A 19,965-nucleotide genomic window follows, 5' to 3' on the forward strand; every position below is an offset into this window, starting at 1 on the left:
TCTCAGAGAGGACTTAGCAGTTTTCCTCCCTCTCTCCCACACTTCTAACACATTGTAGTTTAGGCAGCCACTCAAGAAGAGAGGTTGTTTGGTTTCCTTCAAGAATCTAAGTGCAAGAAAATTGGGTGCTGCAGGCTAGATTATGGAGTATTTCAGGAGAAACAACCCAGCTGTCTCTAGAGGAAGCTGTCTGCTGCCTGTGAAACAGGGGAGAACACATCGTGGTCAAAACTAGGTTTGAATAAAAAAAACTTGCACAAATTCATCTTTGCTCAGCAGTGGTCCTAGACCCATGGCCCTTCAAACACAAGCTCTGGGCTACTTTGGTGGCAGATACCATCCAGAACAACCAGTCTACTTGAGGATCTGGATTCAAACCCAGGTTCTGCTTTCACACAGGTTTGTAACCTAACGGTGTCACTGCCTGAGTCACCAGGGCAGTCTTCCAACGCACTCTCAGCATTTCCTGGTTTACCTGGTAGAACCAACAAGTTCTTTCATAATTTCACAGTAAACAAACTGCTCATCTTACTGCAGGATACACATTCAGCAGTCTTAGCGATTAACAGGTAACAAAACTGATGGCGATGGACAACTTGTTCTGCTTTTGCAAATGATCCCATTCAATGTAGGCTAACTGAGATGCTGCATCACCACCAGGCTAGTACTATAGCAAAGACCTTCCATAAACCAAAACATCCACATTGCTGGAAAGCAAAAGGCAAAGCCCAGGAAGGGAATAAGAGCCCAGACACGTTAAGGTAAATCAAAGCAGATTATTTATTTATGAAACTGAAAGTGATGACCACTTGTAGTGCAATGACAAGCCCAAGTTTCTTTATCTCTATTTTTAAATGAACTATCAACTCTGGTCCCTCACAACAATTGTGCTTTGCTATCATGTGCCTGTTCTACAGTCCCCAGACCACATAACACACACTTCACATTGAGGACAGGGAAGCACCTCCTTGGAGTTCCACAGATAGTTACTGTTTCATTTCGTAACTTCTGTGACACAAATCACTCAAAGCTTCTTAATTTCAATGTTTCCAGTTGCTGGATTTTCAAAGTCACATTACTGTGACTCATTAATCCCACCCCCCCAATTAACTAATGATTAATCCTCATTAATCGCCCCATAAATAAGCAAAGGGCAGTGTTCTTAAATTGCAACAATGGCACCAAGCAAGAGGCCATCACAGAAGCAATTTTTGCTAATAGAAAAATGTGATTAAAAAAAGATTGCAAAGTATGGTCACTAAAATTTAAAAATAAACCTCTACATATAAAAATATACTGGCACTTTATGAAGGCACAACAGAAACTACCTCAGGCATCCAACCAACAGACTTTGGTACCAACCAGTACAGAAGGGTCCCCATTCCCAAGGCAGCTTGATAGAAGGAAAAAAACTTACCAAGGAACACACTGTATCACAGTAAACATGACTGCAACGCTTCTCTCCCAGGCTCAGCATTGAAGCAGTGCTCTGTGAGCAGCTCTGTGCATGTGCCCGTGCCGACACCAAGCAGCAGATGGGCCACGTCAAGCAATGATGCGTGGTATGATGTGTCACTGCCACAAGGTGGAAAACCAACCAGGTCTATTTTGCTGTGACAAAAACTGCCAGCAGTTGTGGTTTTTCTGTATTTACATTTCTTCCGATTAGGAATGGGAAAGATCAAAGATACAGAGCACAAGCAGGTAAGAGAATTAGTGTCAATGGTACAACCTCAAGGCACCGAACACCCACAGTGTGCAAGGGAGAGTGTGGGTGCAGACAGCTCTCTTCACCCCAGCGATATGGGTGGCCAGGGTCAGGCTGCAATCTACATCTTATTTATTTCCGGCGGTTTCACAGGCGGCCATCCCTGCCATTTGTAGTACGCCACCAGCTGCTTGGGCACTTCAGCCAGAACCATCTGGGAAAGAGCTTCCCGGGGAGCCTGCAAGGAGAACAGGGAGAATAAATTAGAAATACTGCCAAGAAAGGATTTATCAGCCCAGTGATAAACTCTTACAGAATCCAGAGTGCAGCTCCCCACCTGAGACATCTCACTCCCCATTTCAAGAGTTCTTGCTGCAGTTTTAGGAGCAATTCCAGTCAGTCTCAGAAAATCCCTTGTTCCCACCTGTGCACTGCTCGCACCTCAAGCCCAGGTTCACACAGCCTTTACGTGGCCCTGATCTGGGTGGGAAACTGCCCCAGTCACTACCAATTTCTCTTATTTTGGGTTTTCATTTGACTCCGCTCTTCAAACCCAATTCACTGTGCAACGTGGATGAATGCTGGTGCCAACAGTGGAAACAGGGAGGAGCTGGACTGCTTTCAACAACAGTGAAGACTTATCTCAGCTTAAATCACTCATGGGACTCAACATCAAAGACTGACAATAGGATCTCAGTTCCTTGCCTAAATATTTGCATTCCAGGAGAGAAAACATCTCCTTTAACTCTGCAATAGCCAAGAGATAGTATACTAAATCAATGACACAACAAGAGCTCTTTAAGAAAAGCTGCAAGAAAACTGCGACAAGGCACACAGTGTCAAACACAGAAGCAAACATCTCAACTCTCCATGGGAACAAGCAGCTTGGACAGCACTCTGAGCATGCAGCTTGCTGCCTTGTCTAGACCCATGCTCATTTTTCAGATGAAATAACTGCATATATACTGGAACCAGGACTCTTCTGAAGTTAAAGGCAACTTACATTTTTGAACTGTCGGAAAGGCACGAATTGGACGATGTCTCGTGCAGCTGGCTCTCCGGTTGGGGACTTCAGGACACCGTTGTCTCCATCAAGGAACTCCATAGCTCTGAAATCAGCTTCACCAACTCCAACAATAATGATGGACATCGGCAGCTTAGAGGCATTAACAATCGCTTGCCTAGTTTGGTCCAGATCAGTGATCTCTCCATCTGTGATGATCAGCAAGATAAAATATTGCTGAAAAACATTAGAAAGCACCCAGTTAGGGAGGTTCGACACCAAAGCTCACATCACTGAAGGCAAATGGAGCAATTTCTTACTCTAAGAAAGAGATCAGATGGTACTGTGGAAAAGACAAAACCAGAACATTCAAGAAACTTATGTTTATTCCCATGCATAACACCTTTCATTGTGCACTTCAGATTTTCTCTGTACTAGAAAAAAAAAAAAAGAGAGGCTTAAATTCAATTTATAAAGAACAATTACATCACTTGGCAGAAAGTACTAGAGATGAGCATAGTACTACTAAATCAACAAAGCTGCATACAAAATTCACTGATGGATGCTGCTTTACTCACTGACCCCTCAAAAAGGCTGAAGTTTAATATTTAATATCCCTGGAGTGTAGCCCAAAAAGCTTTCTTTTTTAGTTACCAATAATTTAAATTATAAGCTTTAGAAATCTCAAAATACAGCAGTGACAGGTGTCATGACACAATGACACTCTAGAGATAACAAGAGGGGAAGAATACAGGAGCTTTTCTAGAAAGAAAAAATACATCAAACCAACACATTAGTAAAGTGTTTAATATTTCCTTCCTTTTCCAGAGGCCAGGGTTTAGTACCTGGGTCTGAAACGAGCAACCACTGCTTTATAGCAGCTATCTACCAACTTAAAATGAAAATAAAAAATGCAACACCCAATGAAAAGAAAACTGACTTTCCATTTCCAAAATCCAGTTAGCACAAGTGTTACTATGGTTGTACCCCATTACCAACAGATTCTTTATTTAAATAGTTAGTTTTTCATCTGCAAGAAAAAGTAGACATATTTAACATATAAAGAGAAATAAGAAGATTCCCCCAAGTGTTGGGAAAAATAAAAAATACCCTCAGAAATGTAAGAAACGGATTCCCTAGACCAAGCACCTCAGTGTGGGAAACAGATTCCACACACACGAACATAAGTAGAACCAAAAATACTGACACAGGAGACCATAAAGCAAGAACCAGAGAGTATATCAAAATTCCTTCTGATTGGTCTGTCAAAATGGAATCAGTTAAGTCTATCAGGAACAGGAGTCCTTCATCCTTAAGCAAAAGGAATGAAGTTTAAAGAAGTGGATTTAAGTTTTAAACAGCAGCCATGGCCATGAAAGCACACAAAAGAGACATGCGGCACAACTGTAGGGTAGCACAGAAGCTCTGCAATGCAATTAGCACACTGATTTAAGAGTTCTCAGTCTCCTTCATTAATTTGGCCCTCTAGATATCCTGATTCTGATTGCCACCACAGTGGGACAGACAGTCGAGCCCTCTGATATTTTTCTTGGAGGCAGTCTTTTGTGTATGTTCTTGAGAGTAAAATTGTGCGGAATAAAATCTATAGGGCCCCTTTATACTGAATGCATTCCCTACACATGATGGAGCTTGGCAAGAGAGGTTAGAGTGAGGCAGCTGCTGACAGAGTCCAACTGGTCTAAAAGCCAACACAGCACCCCTGTATACTTCAATAGTAAGTACAATGCCAGCAAACCATGAAAAAGAGAAATAAATATCACTTGAGGAATGGAAACTAGCGTCAATGTCTGCCAAGTACAGGTTCATATCAGTATGTACCAAGAGAGGACCAGTGGCCTCTACATAGGCTGGTAGGAGAGAACCAGCCTTGGGATCCTAAGGAAGGAAGACAACATCACTTTACCATTCCATTCTATCCCATCATGAATATGGAAAACAGAAACTTCAACCCAACGCAGATCCACAGGAAAGGACATGTACTCACTGAGGCAGTTCCTTGTTGTGCCGAGTGTGCTGCAAACCTCGCCACGTGGTTTATAATGGGAGAGAAATTGGTTGGCCCATAGAGTCGGATGTGAGGAAGGATCTGGCAGTAGGCATCCACTATTCCTTGGATCCCTGTAACACAAGGAAGGCAAGCTGCCAGAAGAGCCTCACGACTGCTCCAGAAGTTATTTTATAAGCATTACTAAATAGTAGAGCAAACAGATAATAACTCTCACACAGCTGTGAACTCCTAAAGGACAAATAAGCAGCAGGATAACAGCAGATATAATACAAAGCACAGGGCTGAAACCAGTGGACATCTGCAGAGACAGGATTTGCAGATTTATCCCCCATTCTACATTCTTCACATTACTCTTTGTGCCTCTAACATCACAAAGCTCATGGAAGTCACGGGAAAAATAGTCCAGTGAACACATGCCAATGACTACATTTACCTTGTTCTTTCTACCTTGTCATCCAATTTGCCTTGTTTAATTGCTTATAGTCTATTTAGACATTGAGGTCAAAAGCTCTCTGGAACAGTAACTTTTTATATATCATTGCGTGAAAGTTAGACAAGGATCCCTGATTCAGGATTCAAACATTTCTGTAACAGAAACAGCAATCCCTAAGGTTTTTTCTATGCAAGAAGCTTTTCTCAGGTTAACTACACAAATTTATTTTAAAAGTCTGGTTTTAAATGGTGCATATTCTTCTGTGGATCCATCTAAATTGGCCTATTCCTGGCTTGTATCAATGTACCTTCATTTGCCACTGCTGCTTGTATTGTCCACCATGCCAGTTTTAGTGTGGTAACTACTGCACAGGGACCCTTAAAGGGCAAAGACACAGATCCCAGTGAGGCAGACAATGCTGAACTGACGAAGGAAATGCTTGGATTTTAACACTGAATCTCAGATTCCATTTTTTGTTGGCCTTAGACCAGAGAGAAAAACTGAACTGAGTTTAAAAAGCTCGTTCAAGAACAATTCTGTCACTGCATGCTGAGAGAGTTCTTAGTCCTAAAAGGTCATAATCCAGTTTAGAGAGCAGCCACTAACAAAAGCTGAAACAATCTCCACTAGAGAAGATGGTTGTAAAGAAAAATAAGCTTTTATGACAACCCTTTAAAGGATAACATTCAAACATATACACATTGCTGATGAAGTAAGCATGGTCTCTAACAGCCTTAGCGGACGGTCGCTCTGGAAGCATGACCAGCACAGGCACATTGCTGGTCCCAATCCACTGCCACCTATAACATACCAGCAGTAACCAGGCTGCAGCAACAACAGCTTCAGCACAGACTCACAATCAAGTTAAACCTAGATCTGTTCACTGGAGCTTACACAGATCGCACAGAAGTCTGCATCAACACACACGTACTCTTGTTAGCATCCAGGGGAGAGTAAATCTGGTTTGCTGCATGTTTTGCTGCTGCATCTGTTTTTCACAGGTTTTGAAAGAAACACACCACTTCAAACATTGGTCCCTCTCAGTGAAATATTAATAAAGAGGTGTCCTCACCTTGACAATAAGGGTTGCTGGGATTGAAGTTCAAAGCAAACTCATGAGACACCTAGGAGAGGGGACATTACAAACCATTAGGAAATGCAGATGCGGACAGAGCAACTGCCCAGTGTTGTGAAGGCCCTACCTGCCAGCTAGGAGGAACCTGAGCTCCAAACCCAAACGCAGGAAACAGCTTGTCCCTGGAGAGAAAGGGCAACAAGAAGAAATGAGAAAGAGCAATTCTTTAGTAACTCACTGCTCTGTTTCATTCCCAGAGAGCAGCTGGAGACCAAGGTTCAATTCCTGCCACAAGGAATGCATACACCATCTAGCTCCCCACAGCCAGCCACCAGTTGCCCAAGGGTTGCAGGCTTGGGCTTAACAATTTCAGAATTTCTTTCAGTGCAGCACCCCACAGGACTCTCAGGAGCTTTCGAAGTAGCAAGAGAAAAGCCAACCCAACCACAGCCTGGCTAAAGGACAGAGCTGACAAATGTGTTCCCATTGAATCAAACAGGGCATTCATGTTTGAAATGCACCACCAGCAATGAGGGATTAGTGACCAGCTAAAGCAGCATTACCCAGGGCCACAGAAAGGCAGTCCTGGAGGGACAAATCATGCAAATATGCCAAATTATGAAGGGCTGCCACGGCCCTTCCTGGCAGTGACAGAAGCAGGAGGAAGCAGTAGCAGCTCCTGAAAGGATCTCCCGAGGAAAGACAGCACCTCGGTCATTCAAACGTTACAGCTCTGGAACAAGCTATCAGCCTTGAGCACTGACACTGCTGTGATGCATTTTTGATGTGATGCATTTTTGATGCAGCGGCTAGATCGGTTAAGATCATCACATACGTGTCATAATCCTGGACTACACTTCCCACACTCCAGATGGCAATCAGGTACTCATTTATCCCGTCTGGGCTGATGTAGTGAAGAGAATCTGGTGACCTGGGATCTCCGTTGGAGCCAGTGAAGTCTACACCCACCTAATCAATCAAGATGATGACAGCAAGTCACTGGTGCATCACCATAAGTAAATGAGAAGAACTAACCCTAGTTCCATTAAAGTTGCTACTTGATCACAGGAAGTAAAAATAGAGTATAATTTGTTTTTTGCAGTCTTCATCACTGCAAATTCACACTGCATTTGCAGTCATGCACACTACAAACAAAAGAACTAGTCACAACTTCATTGTTCTTGTCTTGTCATCTACCAAGATGTGCAGTGGGGAAACAACTCACTGTGAAGTTAATCTGACAGCCTCCCATGACGTAGTCCAGAAACGAATAATCTCTCTCAATCTAGAGGAAGAGACAGACAGTGTTACACCTCCTCCCCACAGGAACAGATTTCATTACGATCAGAAAATAAAAAAGCCAAAAAACCAACAAAAATATTCCTACCTTGCAGGATTTTATCCTAATAATGCCAGAGTTTTTGTAGCTCGTTTTCTTTTTTTTTTTCTCAGGATGAATGCATTCAAATTCCACCTGCAGAAAGCAAGCATGCAAGAAGCAAGTTCCAAAATACCTGCATTTACAGCAGGGCAAATTATTGAAATAGAACGGTGTCAGACATCACACAATTTCAGAATTACCCAAATATTTGGCAGAATTCTGAAACTCATTTGTAAAAAAAGTTTGCAATTACTCTGGCTGCTATCTGGTGAGTTAAATTGGATGCCTTTGCTATCAGCACTAGGCAAAACACAAAGAAAGAATGCAGAAAATTCTCTCTCCTCAGCAATGTAACTGTTACAGTGTATGCAATCATGGAACAGTGTCATTGTATCAGAGGGAAAAAAGTCCATCACAAATATGAGCATTTGTCTTAACGTCATCAGGTTCTTTTTTGGTTACAGGAAGGGAACGCACTCAAACAGAAGACAAGGAGGCAAAATCTCGGGGTGAGGGAGGCAAAAAAAGCCTAGGTCACAGGTTCCAATGGCAGTGTTTCACTGTTCTGTGTCACTCACATCAGTTCCGATTTCACACTGTCTATGGAAAAGAGCAAGAATCTTCCACCAGCTTTAGGATTACAACCACAGAAATCAAGTTGGCTGGCAAATGGAAGCAGTCCTAGGCTACGTCCTGCGTGCAGATTCATCTGTGTGAATTCAGACGAAGACAGCTCCATAAGAACAAAAGTTCAGATTTTCATTGCAGACAACAGAGAGAAACTCGCACCACCAGCAAATGATTCAACTTACTCTAAACTGGATGCCCAAGACTGCTTCTCTCCGTGAGCTAGAAAGGTGACCAGAGCACTCGTGAGGGTGACAGCTCAAGCAGAAATGTCATCTGAGACAAGCCCTACCTCTAGACTCATCTGTTAAAGCACGAACAAGACCTTTTATTTCCCCTTGACTCAGCAGAGGCAAAAGCAAGCTGAACTGCTGGGAAAAGCAGCTGGTGGTCAGCAGACAATGGGCTCAAGGATGTCTTTAGGAATAGGAATGGCAACAGTACCGAAGGAGAACAGAGCAATGTAATTCCCACGCCAGGTTTTGTTCTTCCCAGATGTTGGCTTAGTAACAGAAAGATACAGACAGTAAAATTAACTTTTGGAGGCACCAACTAAAAATATATCTGAGGTCAATATTAAAAAGGATTTGCGAAAGACTGAATTATGGACTAAGTTAGCAGGGGAGTGAGAAAGCTCACCGGATAGCCGTCACCTGCTTCCTGCAGCCCAGTCAGAGTAGTTTCAAAAGTGCCTATCAAGTCATGCGAGCCGTCGCTGTCATGATCAGCGCACTGTACCTGAAAGGGAAGGGAGAGCAATGGGCAGGCGTACTGCATTAGGGACATGGGCTCATGCTTCCGACAGCTTGGCAGTGATGCAGCAAACTCTCCATCACATCTGAACTGGCGGTGTCATGTGTCCCCAACTGAAACCTCACAGTAAGAGACACACCTGAGCAAATCTCAGAAAAAGGAAGATGTTTGATTGCTCACCCATTTATATATGCGCAGTGAAAGTTTTAATTAAAAGCTTTTCCCAGTTTAAACACCAGAGATTAAAAAAGAAAAAACAAAAGCCCCACTAAAAACCCTAACATTTCACAGTCAAGATGCATAAAAGCAAGATCATTCCGGACAAGACATGCAACTGAGGTAATGGGAAGAAGCAATTAAAAGTTTGTTATCTAAGCACTTCCTGAATATACTCTTTTTTTCTGCCCAGCAATAGGATCGATTTACAAAGAAATTGCAATTTCCACAGAGCACTGTCTTTTTCTGCATCTTATACCAATCAAATTATAATTACTTAATTAATAACCAGTTATATTTACATCAGCATGAAAGCTTCAGAACTAGATAACGCAAAAGAGCAATGCATTTAAAAATAAACATATGCTAATACCTACAGCTTAGAGCAAACACAGTAAGACGTATATTGTCAATAGCTCCCCACAGAATCAACTATGAGGAGCATTTATAACACGCACAATACCAATGACTGCAGAACACCAGTAATTCCCGAAGCAGTCAAGCAAGGAACCGTTTGTGATCAGCTGCTTCCTCCCCCACTGAAGTTCACAAGCTACACAGATTGGAAAGCTCTCTCGTTCCAAGACCTGCCTTTGGCAGGCAAGAACCTGATGTTACTCCAGTATAAACTACAGGGACAGCTTTCTCCTTGGGACGAAGGGACAAGATGGGTAACACCTCAATAAGGATGCTGAATTCAATGGCTGCATATATGAGACAGGGTTCTTTTAGGACTACTGTGATCCACCAGGCCTCTTCCACTGCTATTAGTAAAAGCCAGCTGATTAACAGCCAAATCTAGCCACATAAATGGGAAGCACCTTGTCATCCTTCAGTCTCCTCATGGGAAAACCAGATCCCCTTCTCCCCCCTTTATCCTTCCCAACCCACCGCCTTTCCGCTTCTCTCCTCTGCGCGCTCCACCACGAAGCAGCTCACGCTCTCCTGCCTGAACCCGCTCTGCCCCTCTCAGCAGTTCTGACGTTTAGCCACCACCCAAAAGCGGCCGGGTTACGGCAGAGAAGGAGGCTCCTGTGCAGGGCCAGAGTGCAGACTCCCGGCGCAGGGTCCACTTCCCACCAACACACCTGGAGAGCTGCTGAGAGCTGAGCAGCTGCCACCGCCACACAACGCCTCTCCCCTCGCCAATAAAACTGCATTTAGGACCAGTTCTGTTACTAGTTTGCAGCACAGTACAGCTCAAAACAAACCTCTTTTCACAAGGGTTTTCTACAACTGGCCAAGATTCACTGTATGCAGCCCAAAGAGCGGTGCTGCTGCAAACAAAATCCTGCTAGCAATACTGCAGGACACCGTATATAGTTATCTACTGAAAATTTGTTTCTCTGCAAATGAACTATCCAATATTCGTTACGAGCCTTGGAATACAGTCAGCTGGTAAAAGGCCCCTTTCATCTACAGGAGGAACTTTCAAAATTCACAGAAAATGGATTTGCCTTTATGTATATATGCCATCAAACACGTGGAGCAGCAGCTTTAGTCCCAATACCAACACCCACAAATTTCACATTTGCTATTTCCATTTAAATTACTATGGGAGAGAGATGCTACTTTCATTTGTCCCTATTTTTAACGAAACTGTCAAGAAGATTAGGCTGTGTCAAAATCTGAGCTGTTCTTAAAAGAACAAGGAGAACATCACTCTGCATCACAATGAAGAAAGAATTACTGAAATTTTAGGTAGCATCATTAATTTGATCAAAAGATTTATGTTCACGTGCATATTCAGTACCTAATCCTCACACATAGCTGGCAAAGCTGATGTTTTGGGGGATGCATCAAAATGGCTGTTGCCACTGTGCAGAAACAGGAGGAGTTCTCCCTTCACTGACTGCCCTTATTTCACATGTAATTGCTCCTATATAAATTTTTGGAAGCCTCAGCCAAGAGGTTCAGAGCAGCAAATGCCAGATGAAAAATAACACACTAGTGCAATATTATATTCTTTAATGCTGCTAGTGAAACTCCTGCCTATATCCCCCTTTCTGACTGCATTCCCCAGCCTGGATTCCCCTTTCTGTCTTCTCTAACTTGTTAAGTACAAGAACAGTCTAAATCCTTTTTCACAGCTGCGTTGTGAAACTTAATAGATTATTTGCACGTGCATCAAGAAATTTGGCTGAAAGGAACTAGTAGCAAAAACCCATCCTTTTTAAAAAGCAGGTCATTCCAAAGTGAATTCTAAAGCACAGAAAGCTTCTGGAAAAACAAACAAAAAACCCCAAAACAGAACAAAAACCAAAACCAAAACCAAAACCAACACAAACAAACCAACCAACCATACAAATAAATATATTTCAACTACAGCAGATACAGCCTCACGTAACAGAATGTGTAAACCGTGCAGTTTCAGGTCCATTTTGACAAACAATAATACACATCTCCTTACCATCTCCTTTCCACACCTGCTGCTCACTTTTGGACCAAGTGGATTTCTTTCTGACCTAGGACCGTTGATTCCCCAACAATAAAAGCTCACAAACACCACTTAGAACATTGCCACGTATCAAGAAGCCCAGCACACCTGAGCACCTATTTCCAGGTTAATAATCTCAGTAATTCTTTGGACCTGCCATGCTGCACAAATAAAAACATCAGCATGCATACTTTTTGCTAAACCTGTCAGATCAAACTTCCAGTGCAAGTTTTCTTCACAGACAGGATGAGGCAGGAAAATTCTGTAAACAGAAAGTGTTTAGGAGTTGGATAAGCAGAGAGAGACTATACTCAGGTAGAGCTATCTATGGATTTAAATGCCTTTACATTATTGATGCATTGCTTAGAAGAGAAATTAACACAGTAATTTGCTATCAGGTTTTCTTTTGTAGGAACTCAGTAAAAGATGTTATTGTTCTGCTGTCACCTCCATAAGCCAGGACCAGAGAATTATTCATCATATACAAGACCACAAGGAATCGCAGTTCTGACTCAAAACCAGATTTCTAGTTGGAATAGACTGAAAAAGAGTCCGGACAAGCCTGCCAATCTCATGAACGGATGAACATGACAGATGCATTAAGGTCCTCTCTATGTCAGCATCCTAAAGCACTCAAGCTGGTACATCATATATGAGCTTCTCAGTTAACTTAGAAACAGTGCTAGAAAGTCACAATTTAGAAAGGCAACAAAACCCCCCCACCAAAACCCAACCTGAAACCCTGGCCAGAACAGTGAAGAAATCAGTTATATTTCTTCTTATGACTAATCATTAGAAAGTGTGTCACTTCTGCATTTCCTGACTTCTAGATTTGATAACTCATGATGTTTTAATACAGACTTCATACTTAATGGACATATAATCATTTCTCTGCCACACTACTATTCTACAAAGGCAAACTAAAAATTTAAATATGACTAGACAACCTGATAAGTCATAGTCAACATCAACAGAGATTGGATTATTTATAACAAAGAGAATTTCTGAAGGCTCTACCTTGATAGGTTTATTAAAATCTCCACCGCAGAATGTCTGCAAGGGAACACTGAACTTCCTCCAGCACGGATTCAAGTTGTTCTTAATCACCTTAAAAAAATTAGAGCGTAACGTCACATGAGGCGTGCGAGTCACTAAGAAACATAACATGAGAGTTCTGCACAGCTAACAGCCTCGGTCAGTTCAACCCTGACATGGACAGCCAAGCAAAAGCTCTGTAAGAAATAAAAGCTTGAAGTTCAAGGTAAAGTTAAGTTTTAAGAGCCGAGCCAACCTAACAGCTCATCACCACGTAAAGGGAGGAGAGTCCTGCCACTCTGGTGACCCTTCACTGAGCCAGCTTAATCCAGTCACCAGGCAGCAAATAAACGTTTAATTTTCTGCCAGGTCAGTGAGCAGAATCCCCCCTTTTTTTTGTTTTAGGATACAAGACAATTTTCATTGCAGAACTGGTGCAAAGCATGTCCAGGAGCGGGACTCCCACCTTTGGTAGGAGTAAGCTGTCTGGTCAGCTCAAGAAAAACATTAGCGTAGAAATACTACCTCTGATCTGTACACCAGCTGCCACGTTCCAGCATCACTCTGCTTGTAAAACTCCAAAAACGGATCCGATTTACCTAGGAAATCCTACAAACAAAAACACAACAGAAGTAATCAGCCTCCTGTATTTTACCTGGATGAGAGAAGAGCTGGCTAATCAGTACACAATAAAGCAGAAAGTCAAACAAACCATACATTGTCTTCCTCTCTTTTACTTTTCTCTTTTAAACTGCTGCACTTTCTAAGTCATCAGAATTTATCAGCTCTGATTCCAAGACTGCCTCCTCAGACCATTTTTGTCACTATAAATGACGTCATTTTGCTGACTGAGCAGTGAGGTCACTAAATCCCTGATTGGTCTTTGGCTTAAAATAACATCAAGGCAGCATACCTAAATTTCCACCTTTTCTTCTTTAGTAACATTACAGAAAGCTCAGTTCACAGCTACGATATTCATCAGAGACAATTATGTAATTGGAACTGTATTAATATGCAGAATATTCCAAAGCCAAAAAAATCCCCCAAAACCTGTACCTGGCAGTTGAGTTTCTGGTTTGACACTGTGGGTTTCAACAGGAAACTATGTCTCCAGTTTACTTCACTGTGAGTAACAAAACACAGTGAGCCTTTTTTCATACATGGATTACCTAGCTTAGTTGAATGTCTGCAAATACAGAGAGATTCCTGGCCAAAAGGCACCAACTGGAGATATCACACAAGCATATAATATAATTTAAAAAAAAAAAATCAGTACCTTTTTGTCCAAGTTTCGGGCTTCAATTTCCAAGTACACAACCCTGGTATCTTTAATCTCCTCTGCTGAAATCTGTTCCACAGAAATTAAAAAAACCCCAAAATTAACCCAGTTTTGCTCGTACTTTGTCCATGAAAGAAACTGTAGTTATAAATATCTATTTTTCCTCTACATGTGTAGCATTTAAAGATATAATGACAGAAAACTAGAAATGTTACTTTGTCCCAGACAACACATGAAAGACTGAGAAAAACCTTATTTACCGTAATAGTGCCCTTTCCTGCTGGCTTTCCCTGCTTCAATTCTAGCGGTCGGGTGAACACAGAGCTGGACACAACCTAAGGTTGAAAGACAAATAATATAAATATCAAGTTAGACAAAGAACAAAGAATTACTCTTCAGGAGTAAAATTTTCAAACTCTCCTAAAAGATCTAAAAGGATTTAAATGCATTTCCAACAGCGACAGCCGACAATTTGTGCTCCTGAATGGCTGGACAGTCTGAAAATTATCTTCTCTCGCTATCCACAAAACAGTACCCACTAATATCTCTCCAAACTTAATTTTAACCTCCTATTTTTGCTATCCCTGAGACACAAGAGGCATTTTCATCACAAGCAGCCAAAAAACTATTAGGAATCAGAAGAGACTTTAATTTATCAAGTCTTTCTTTAATAACACGAACCCCACTTTTCTTCTCGACCTAGCTATACCAACCTTTCCTCAGGAAATACGGAATCTCAAATAACCTTATTTCCCCAAATTTACTGCCTGACGATCGCTTTGTGTGAAGGAGCTCTCCAGGCACCATGCCTTCCTGACTCCCAGACTGCCTTCATGCTACAATCGCCTCCCAAGTTAAGCAATGAATTGCAGACGCGCATGTTTCTAACCTTCGCTTTGTGACTGACTCGATGATTTTTCTAACTACGTTCAATAGTAATGCAAACCAACCTGTTCAACAACACGTTTTCAAATTTGAAAGCGTCAAAGCCTCTCATAAAGCAGTCTTTCACTCCATTTTTCATAATGGACCCAACACTTGCTGCTCTTCTGTAGATGACTTAACACACCTCTACACATACCTGTCCCAGCGTGCACTCGATCCCTCCAAGGTAGTCATCATCATTTAAATCAAAGGACTTGTTATCAATATCATACACGCCAAATTTCAGCTTCTGCACTTTCTCAAAGTAGTAGTCCACAATCAGTTTCTTGCAGAATTCAGGGTTTTGGCAGTTCTTGATCCTCTCCGTGCGATCTAGCTGCACAAACGCAGAAGCAAAGCCATTAATGATGAGTAAGAACCACGCTTTCTCCCACACAGCTTTTAACCTGTGCCCCCAGGGCTCTGCGCTGGTTATACACAGGCACTGGCTGGGCTACGCACCCCTGACCGTGCTTTGTGCTTGGTGACAAACCAGGCCACTGCCACCAGGCTGACTGGCAGCTCACCAAGAAAGGAAACTGCATCAGATAATAAACGTTACTGTATGGGAAAATTCTGAAAACTGGGGGGGGGAGAGGCTGGTGAAACACCGTATTCTGGAGTGCATGCTCTGGGGTAAAGGAAAGAGGACAGGCCATCTTGCAACAGGCAAACAAACATCTTGACACAACTCTAAGCAAACGTACGAGCAATTAATGAAACCCGTGAACGTAAAACTCCCAGAGCGTGGATATCGGGGACTGCTCATCAAACACAAATATGAATTAAACAAATCATGCACTCACAAGGAAAACCAACGGGATGGAAATGGGGACCATTCCAGCAGGGGCTGATGCCCGCCCTTACCTCAGCCCACTGCCCACCGCCCACGTCCTGCAGCAAGACGCAGAGGGGATCCGACCTGGAGCCCAGGTCCCTGTCAAGGAGGCTCCGGCAGGACACGGACAGCTCCACCCTGGACACGCACCCGGCCATCTGCGGGCAGAGCAGAGGGGCGGAGGGTCAGAGGGGCGGACCGGCGCCTTCCCGCACCGCCGCTCCCCGCCGGGGGGGTCGCCGCGGCCCCACGCCTCCCGGTGCTCCCGGCAGCGCGCGCGGCCGGAGGGCGGGGCCGGGCCAGGTGCCGGGCGGGGCTGCGCGGGGCGCGGCCGCGGCGCCGCCACGGCCGGACGGCGACGGGAGCCCCGGCCCCTTCCTGCGCCCGCGGCCGGAGCCCCGGCCCCGGCAGGGGGGAGGAGCGCGACTCCCGCGCTGCAGAGCGCCGACCGCGGGCCGGGCCGCCCCCGCCGCATTCACCTCCGCCTCTTTTATTCGCGTGTTTCTCTCGGGCTCTGCCCGCCGCTCCCCGCCGACGGGCTGCAGGGAGCCAGGCACGGGAGCAAAGGGCCCTTTCTCTGCACCGCGCCTCTGCCTGCCGCCCTGCTCGCCCCAGGGGACTGGATAGGGACTGTTAACGACCCCGGCGAGCGTTGTCACGATGATTAAACCATTCCTGAAGCTGAGGGGCCGCCTGTGCAGATGCTCCCACAGCCTTTCACCTCACCCTGCCCGCTGCCGCAGCAAGGGAAGAGGCTGAAGTTGCTCAGGCGGAGGGAGAGCTGTGAGAGCCGCTCCACAGAGCCCCGCCCCCCCCCCCCCCCCCCCGGGGGCCACAGCGCCCCTTTCCTTACAGTGCTGCCGCCTTCGGAAAAAACTAACAAGGTGGTAACTAGATTTTATTACATAGCAAACTGCAGACACTCCAAGGAACAGCTATAATTCTCAGAACTTAATTCAAGCACCAAAACACTCAAGAAATCGGACACCTTGAGAGCTCTAACAAGTACTTTAAACATGAGGATTTCACAGAGAAGCTCCTTCAGAGTTCAGAAAATAAGGAAATAATTGTTTGCTCTTTCTAGTATCTGAGTACCTGGCTTTCTCATACTTGCAGAGTGCAAGTACTTATCTCAATGATGAGATGAGTTTTTATTGCACAATGTTTAATCCTTTAGGCCTCCCCATCTGCAATCTACCCGGACAGATGTTAATTATGTCACTTAATATGCTACTGCATGGCACTCAGATGCTCCAGTGATGGCAGCAGGACAAAAATGGCGCTCAGTAAGAATTAGCAAAGCTTTAGGCAAAGAGGATCATTGTTCAGCTTTCTACTAAGGTCGTCATCATCATCTGCTTTAACACCGGCATTTTCAGAGAGGCTAGTCTGAAGTAGTATGGTCAACTGTTCACACTACTAGATAGAGCCACCCACCCTCCACTTCAGTTGCCTTCAACCCCAAGTAAGATTCACAAAATAAACCATTGCCTTTAATAAATACATTCCTCCTAAAATCGCAAGTCACAGATATCAGGTGTTTTCCCTACCTACACATACCGTTCCACCAGACCAGCTTACATCTCTCACGTCTGCACAGCCTGAAGCTCTACCAACAACTGCACGCAGCTGTATGACACCCGTTGTTTGACAAGGAAGATGAGGACGGCCAGCCTCGGCTCCCGTGCCAGCATTTCTCCTCTATTTTCCTCTACTGCAACAGAGATTTCTGTACCAACAGGAGACAGAACCAGGAGCCACCTTTCCTCCCACTAGAGCATGAAGGATCAGGAGTAAAGTTAACCTCAGAGAAACAGCTCCTCATCAGCTTTAGCATCCCCAAACAGCAGTGGTCTCTTTCTAGGAGGAAACCATCACTACAGGTCTCAAGCTGCAGACAGAACAAGTCCGTACATATTTATTCCATGTTACAAAGACACCACTAAGGAAAAGTTAAACGTTTGAGATGGGAACTGTTAAACCACGCAGTGGAGCCAGGAGGTGAAGTGACACAAGTCCTCAAACCCAACCACCTCCCATCTGAATCTCTTCTCCAGGTCAGTAGCAATGAAATTATGAAAATACTCCACTGTTTCAAGGGTTTGTATTTCAATACACTAATACCCAGAAGGCTGTCTCATCCTACTGATTTGGATTTAGTAATGATTTCTCTTGCTGAACCCCTGGGAAGTTACAAACCACAAGGGATCCTTTCCCACTACATCTCCTGCTCGATCCGGACATCGCAGGGCACCAGCTGATGCACGTGACAACCCAGACGCAACAGAGTACAGCCAGGCCTGTTGTTCAGAGCAGCTGAGCAGAAACTGTTCTTCTAACAGGCTGCACTCCCTCCTCGCCAACTCGTGGGACAAAGAGAAAGCAGGTTTAACAACCAGAGGCAGAACCGCTATGGAAAGGCAAGGGATAGCTCCTCAACAGATTCAGATTTAAAAAAAAAAAATCATGTTTAATTTGAAAAGCATCGGTTTGAACCTCAGCCAGCAATTGTTTATATATGCTGCCTACAGACATCTTTGAAGAGCCCACACAAAGTTTTTTTTTTTTTTCCACTTCACAGCTTTCCAAATACACTGTATGGTGTTCTCCAGTTTCAATCCATTCCTTGAATAATAGCAGCAGAAAATCCTGGTCACAGACTAGCCTGGGTATCTCGGCAGCAAGAGCTGTAGGTGGTCTGTTAAGACACAACATCCATTTCAGTCAAGCCTGAAGATCTGCCTAGCCTCTAGGTAAGCACCTTCACCCAGCTGGCCTGCTCGCGCAGTTACTGGGAAAAGTGCAAATCTCTTGAAACCTGCCAGCATCTGAAAAGCTTAAGAAGATCAAAAGCTTAATATATTTTCATTCTGAAACACACACACACAAAAATACTGAATGGGAGGAAAAAAAATAGTGGAGCTCCTCAGCAATTAGGAACCCAACACCCAACTTCAGTTATCAGCTACTTTTAAACAGGATTTAATGATGATAAGCAATGGCTTAAATATTCTCTTTTCCTCCCTAAAGCAAGAATTCTGGTATTTACTTTCATTCTTCATAGTAAACTGTGTTTTCCTACAGTAAATGCATCTCTCCCTATAAAAAGCTGAATTGTTCATGTGAAATCCATCAGCTGACTTTCATCTCCACCTCTCTCCATAAAGCCTCCGTTCACTTCCTGAGAGGACCAGCCATCCCAAAAGCTTTGAAAACACCATCGGTCGGAACAACCCCCTGCCTAATACAACCTCCCATCCCACTTCTCTTTGAGCAGAAGACTGCAATGCTTTCTCTTAAGCCCCTGCGTTCTGACCATCCACACAACCCCACAACATCTTCTTGACATCTCATCACTTTGGAGCAAGCACTGCACGGTCAGCACGGCTTGGAACACCACGGACCAAGCAGGAATGCTTCATTGCTTACCAGCGCCATGTAACAGCCATGACAAGAGAAAAAGGTTCTAGGGGTTACTATGCTCAAACAACGCACCAAGGCTCTGATCCCAGTATACAGTTTGGTGTAATTAAACTGAAAGAAGTTGGAGGTTTATTATTTTTATTAATAACCTTCCTTTTTTCCTTGGCATGCACTCAAAGAACGTCAGTCTCATTCAGCTTGCAGATTTGAGTCACCACTTCAAAAACAAATTTCATGTTGTTTCACTGAGTTTTCGTAGAACATACTTATATTTCTATCCATTCATACACACAAAATTAATTGTTGCAAGTTTAAAAGCTAAATTTATCTTTACTATGACAGAATTTTACATTTGTTGCAACAATAAACATTTTTTTATATTCCAACAGTTCCAGGAATTCTGAAATTCATCGAGTTCTTATTCGCTCCCCCCCAACCACCTTTGATGACTAATATTGATGTCTATTATTTGAAACTTCTGGTTTACAGAAGACAATGGATATTTCCAAAGCAAAACCAGCAGCTGAAGCAAACTGCTTTCTGTAAAGGTATTAAAACACATTCAATTTACAAAGGATTTATTATAGATTGATCTTTTAACAGCTTGGAATGATGACAATTTAACAAAATCTCTCCAACTTACTCGCCACTAGGAGATTAAAGCACAGCATGGTATGGAAGCCACAAAACTATTCTAACAGCAGAAATTCAGTTTGCCAAGTAAAAATGAACTCCGAGCTTGATAATAAATTAAAACTCTATTTTAAACACGTCAAACAGAGCCACTGGGTGCATCCCAGCATA

General features: G+C 43.5%; 1 protein-coding gene across 8 annotated transcripts in view; it reads right to left on the reverse strand.

The window, feature by feature from the left end:
* Positions 1-762: 762 nt before the first annotated feature.
* Positions 763-19,965, reverse strand: part of CPNE1 (copine 1) — a 43,298-nt gene continuing 24,095 nt past the window's right edge. For 4 of the 8 annotated variants that reach the window (XM_054846058.1, XM_054846059.1, XM_054846057.1 and 1 more), the window contains 15 exons: positions 15,768-15,896; positions 15,058-15,237; positions 14,237-14,311; positions 13,974-14,045; positions 13,223-13,306; positions 12,680-12,769; positions 8,896-8,994; positions 7,636-7,722; positions 7,474-7,533; positions 7,084-7,217; positions 6,376-6,430; positions 6,246-6,297; positions 4,717-4,871; positions 2,712-2,948; positions 763-1,946 (listed from right to left, as the gene is read on the reverse strand). In XM_054846058.1, coding sequence (XP_054702033.1) covers positions 1,830-1,946; positions 2,712-2,948; positions 4,717-4,871; positions 6,246-6,297; positions 6,376-6,430; positions 7,084-7,217; positions 7,474-7,533; positions 7,636-7,722; positions 8,896-8,994; positions 12,680-12,769; positions 13,223-13,306; positions 13,974-14,045; positions 14,237-14,311; positions 15,058-15,237; positions 15,768-15,896 — 1,626 coding nt within the window. In that variant the 3' untranslated portion in view covers positions 763-1,829. The remainder of the gene's footprint in view (positions 1,947-2,711; positions 2,949-4,716; positions 4,872-6,245; positions 6,298-6,375; positions 6,431-7,083; positions 7,218-7,473; positions 7,534-7,635; positions 7,723-8,895; positions 8,995-12,679; positions 12,770-13,222; positions 13,307-13,973; positions 14,046-14,236; positions 14,312-15,057; positions 15,238-15,767; positions 15,897-19,965) is intronic. The other 4 variants (XM_054846064.1, XM_054846065.1, XM_054846062.1 and 1 more) reach the window with 3 other exon arrangements.

Source organism: Grus americana, chromosome 17 (assembly GCF_028858705.1).
Source record: "Grus americana isolate bGruAme1 chromosome 17, bGruAme1.mat, whole genome shotgun sequence".
NCBI lineage: Eukaryota > Metazoa > Chordata > Aves > Gruiformes > Gruidae > Grus > Grus americana.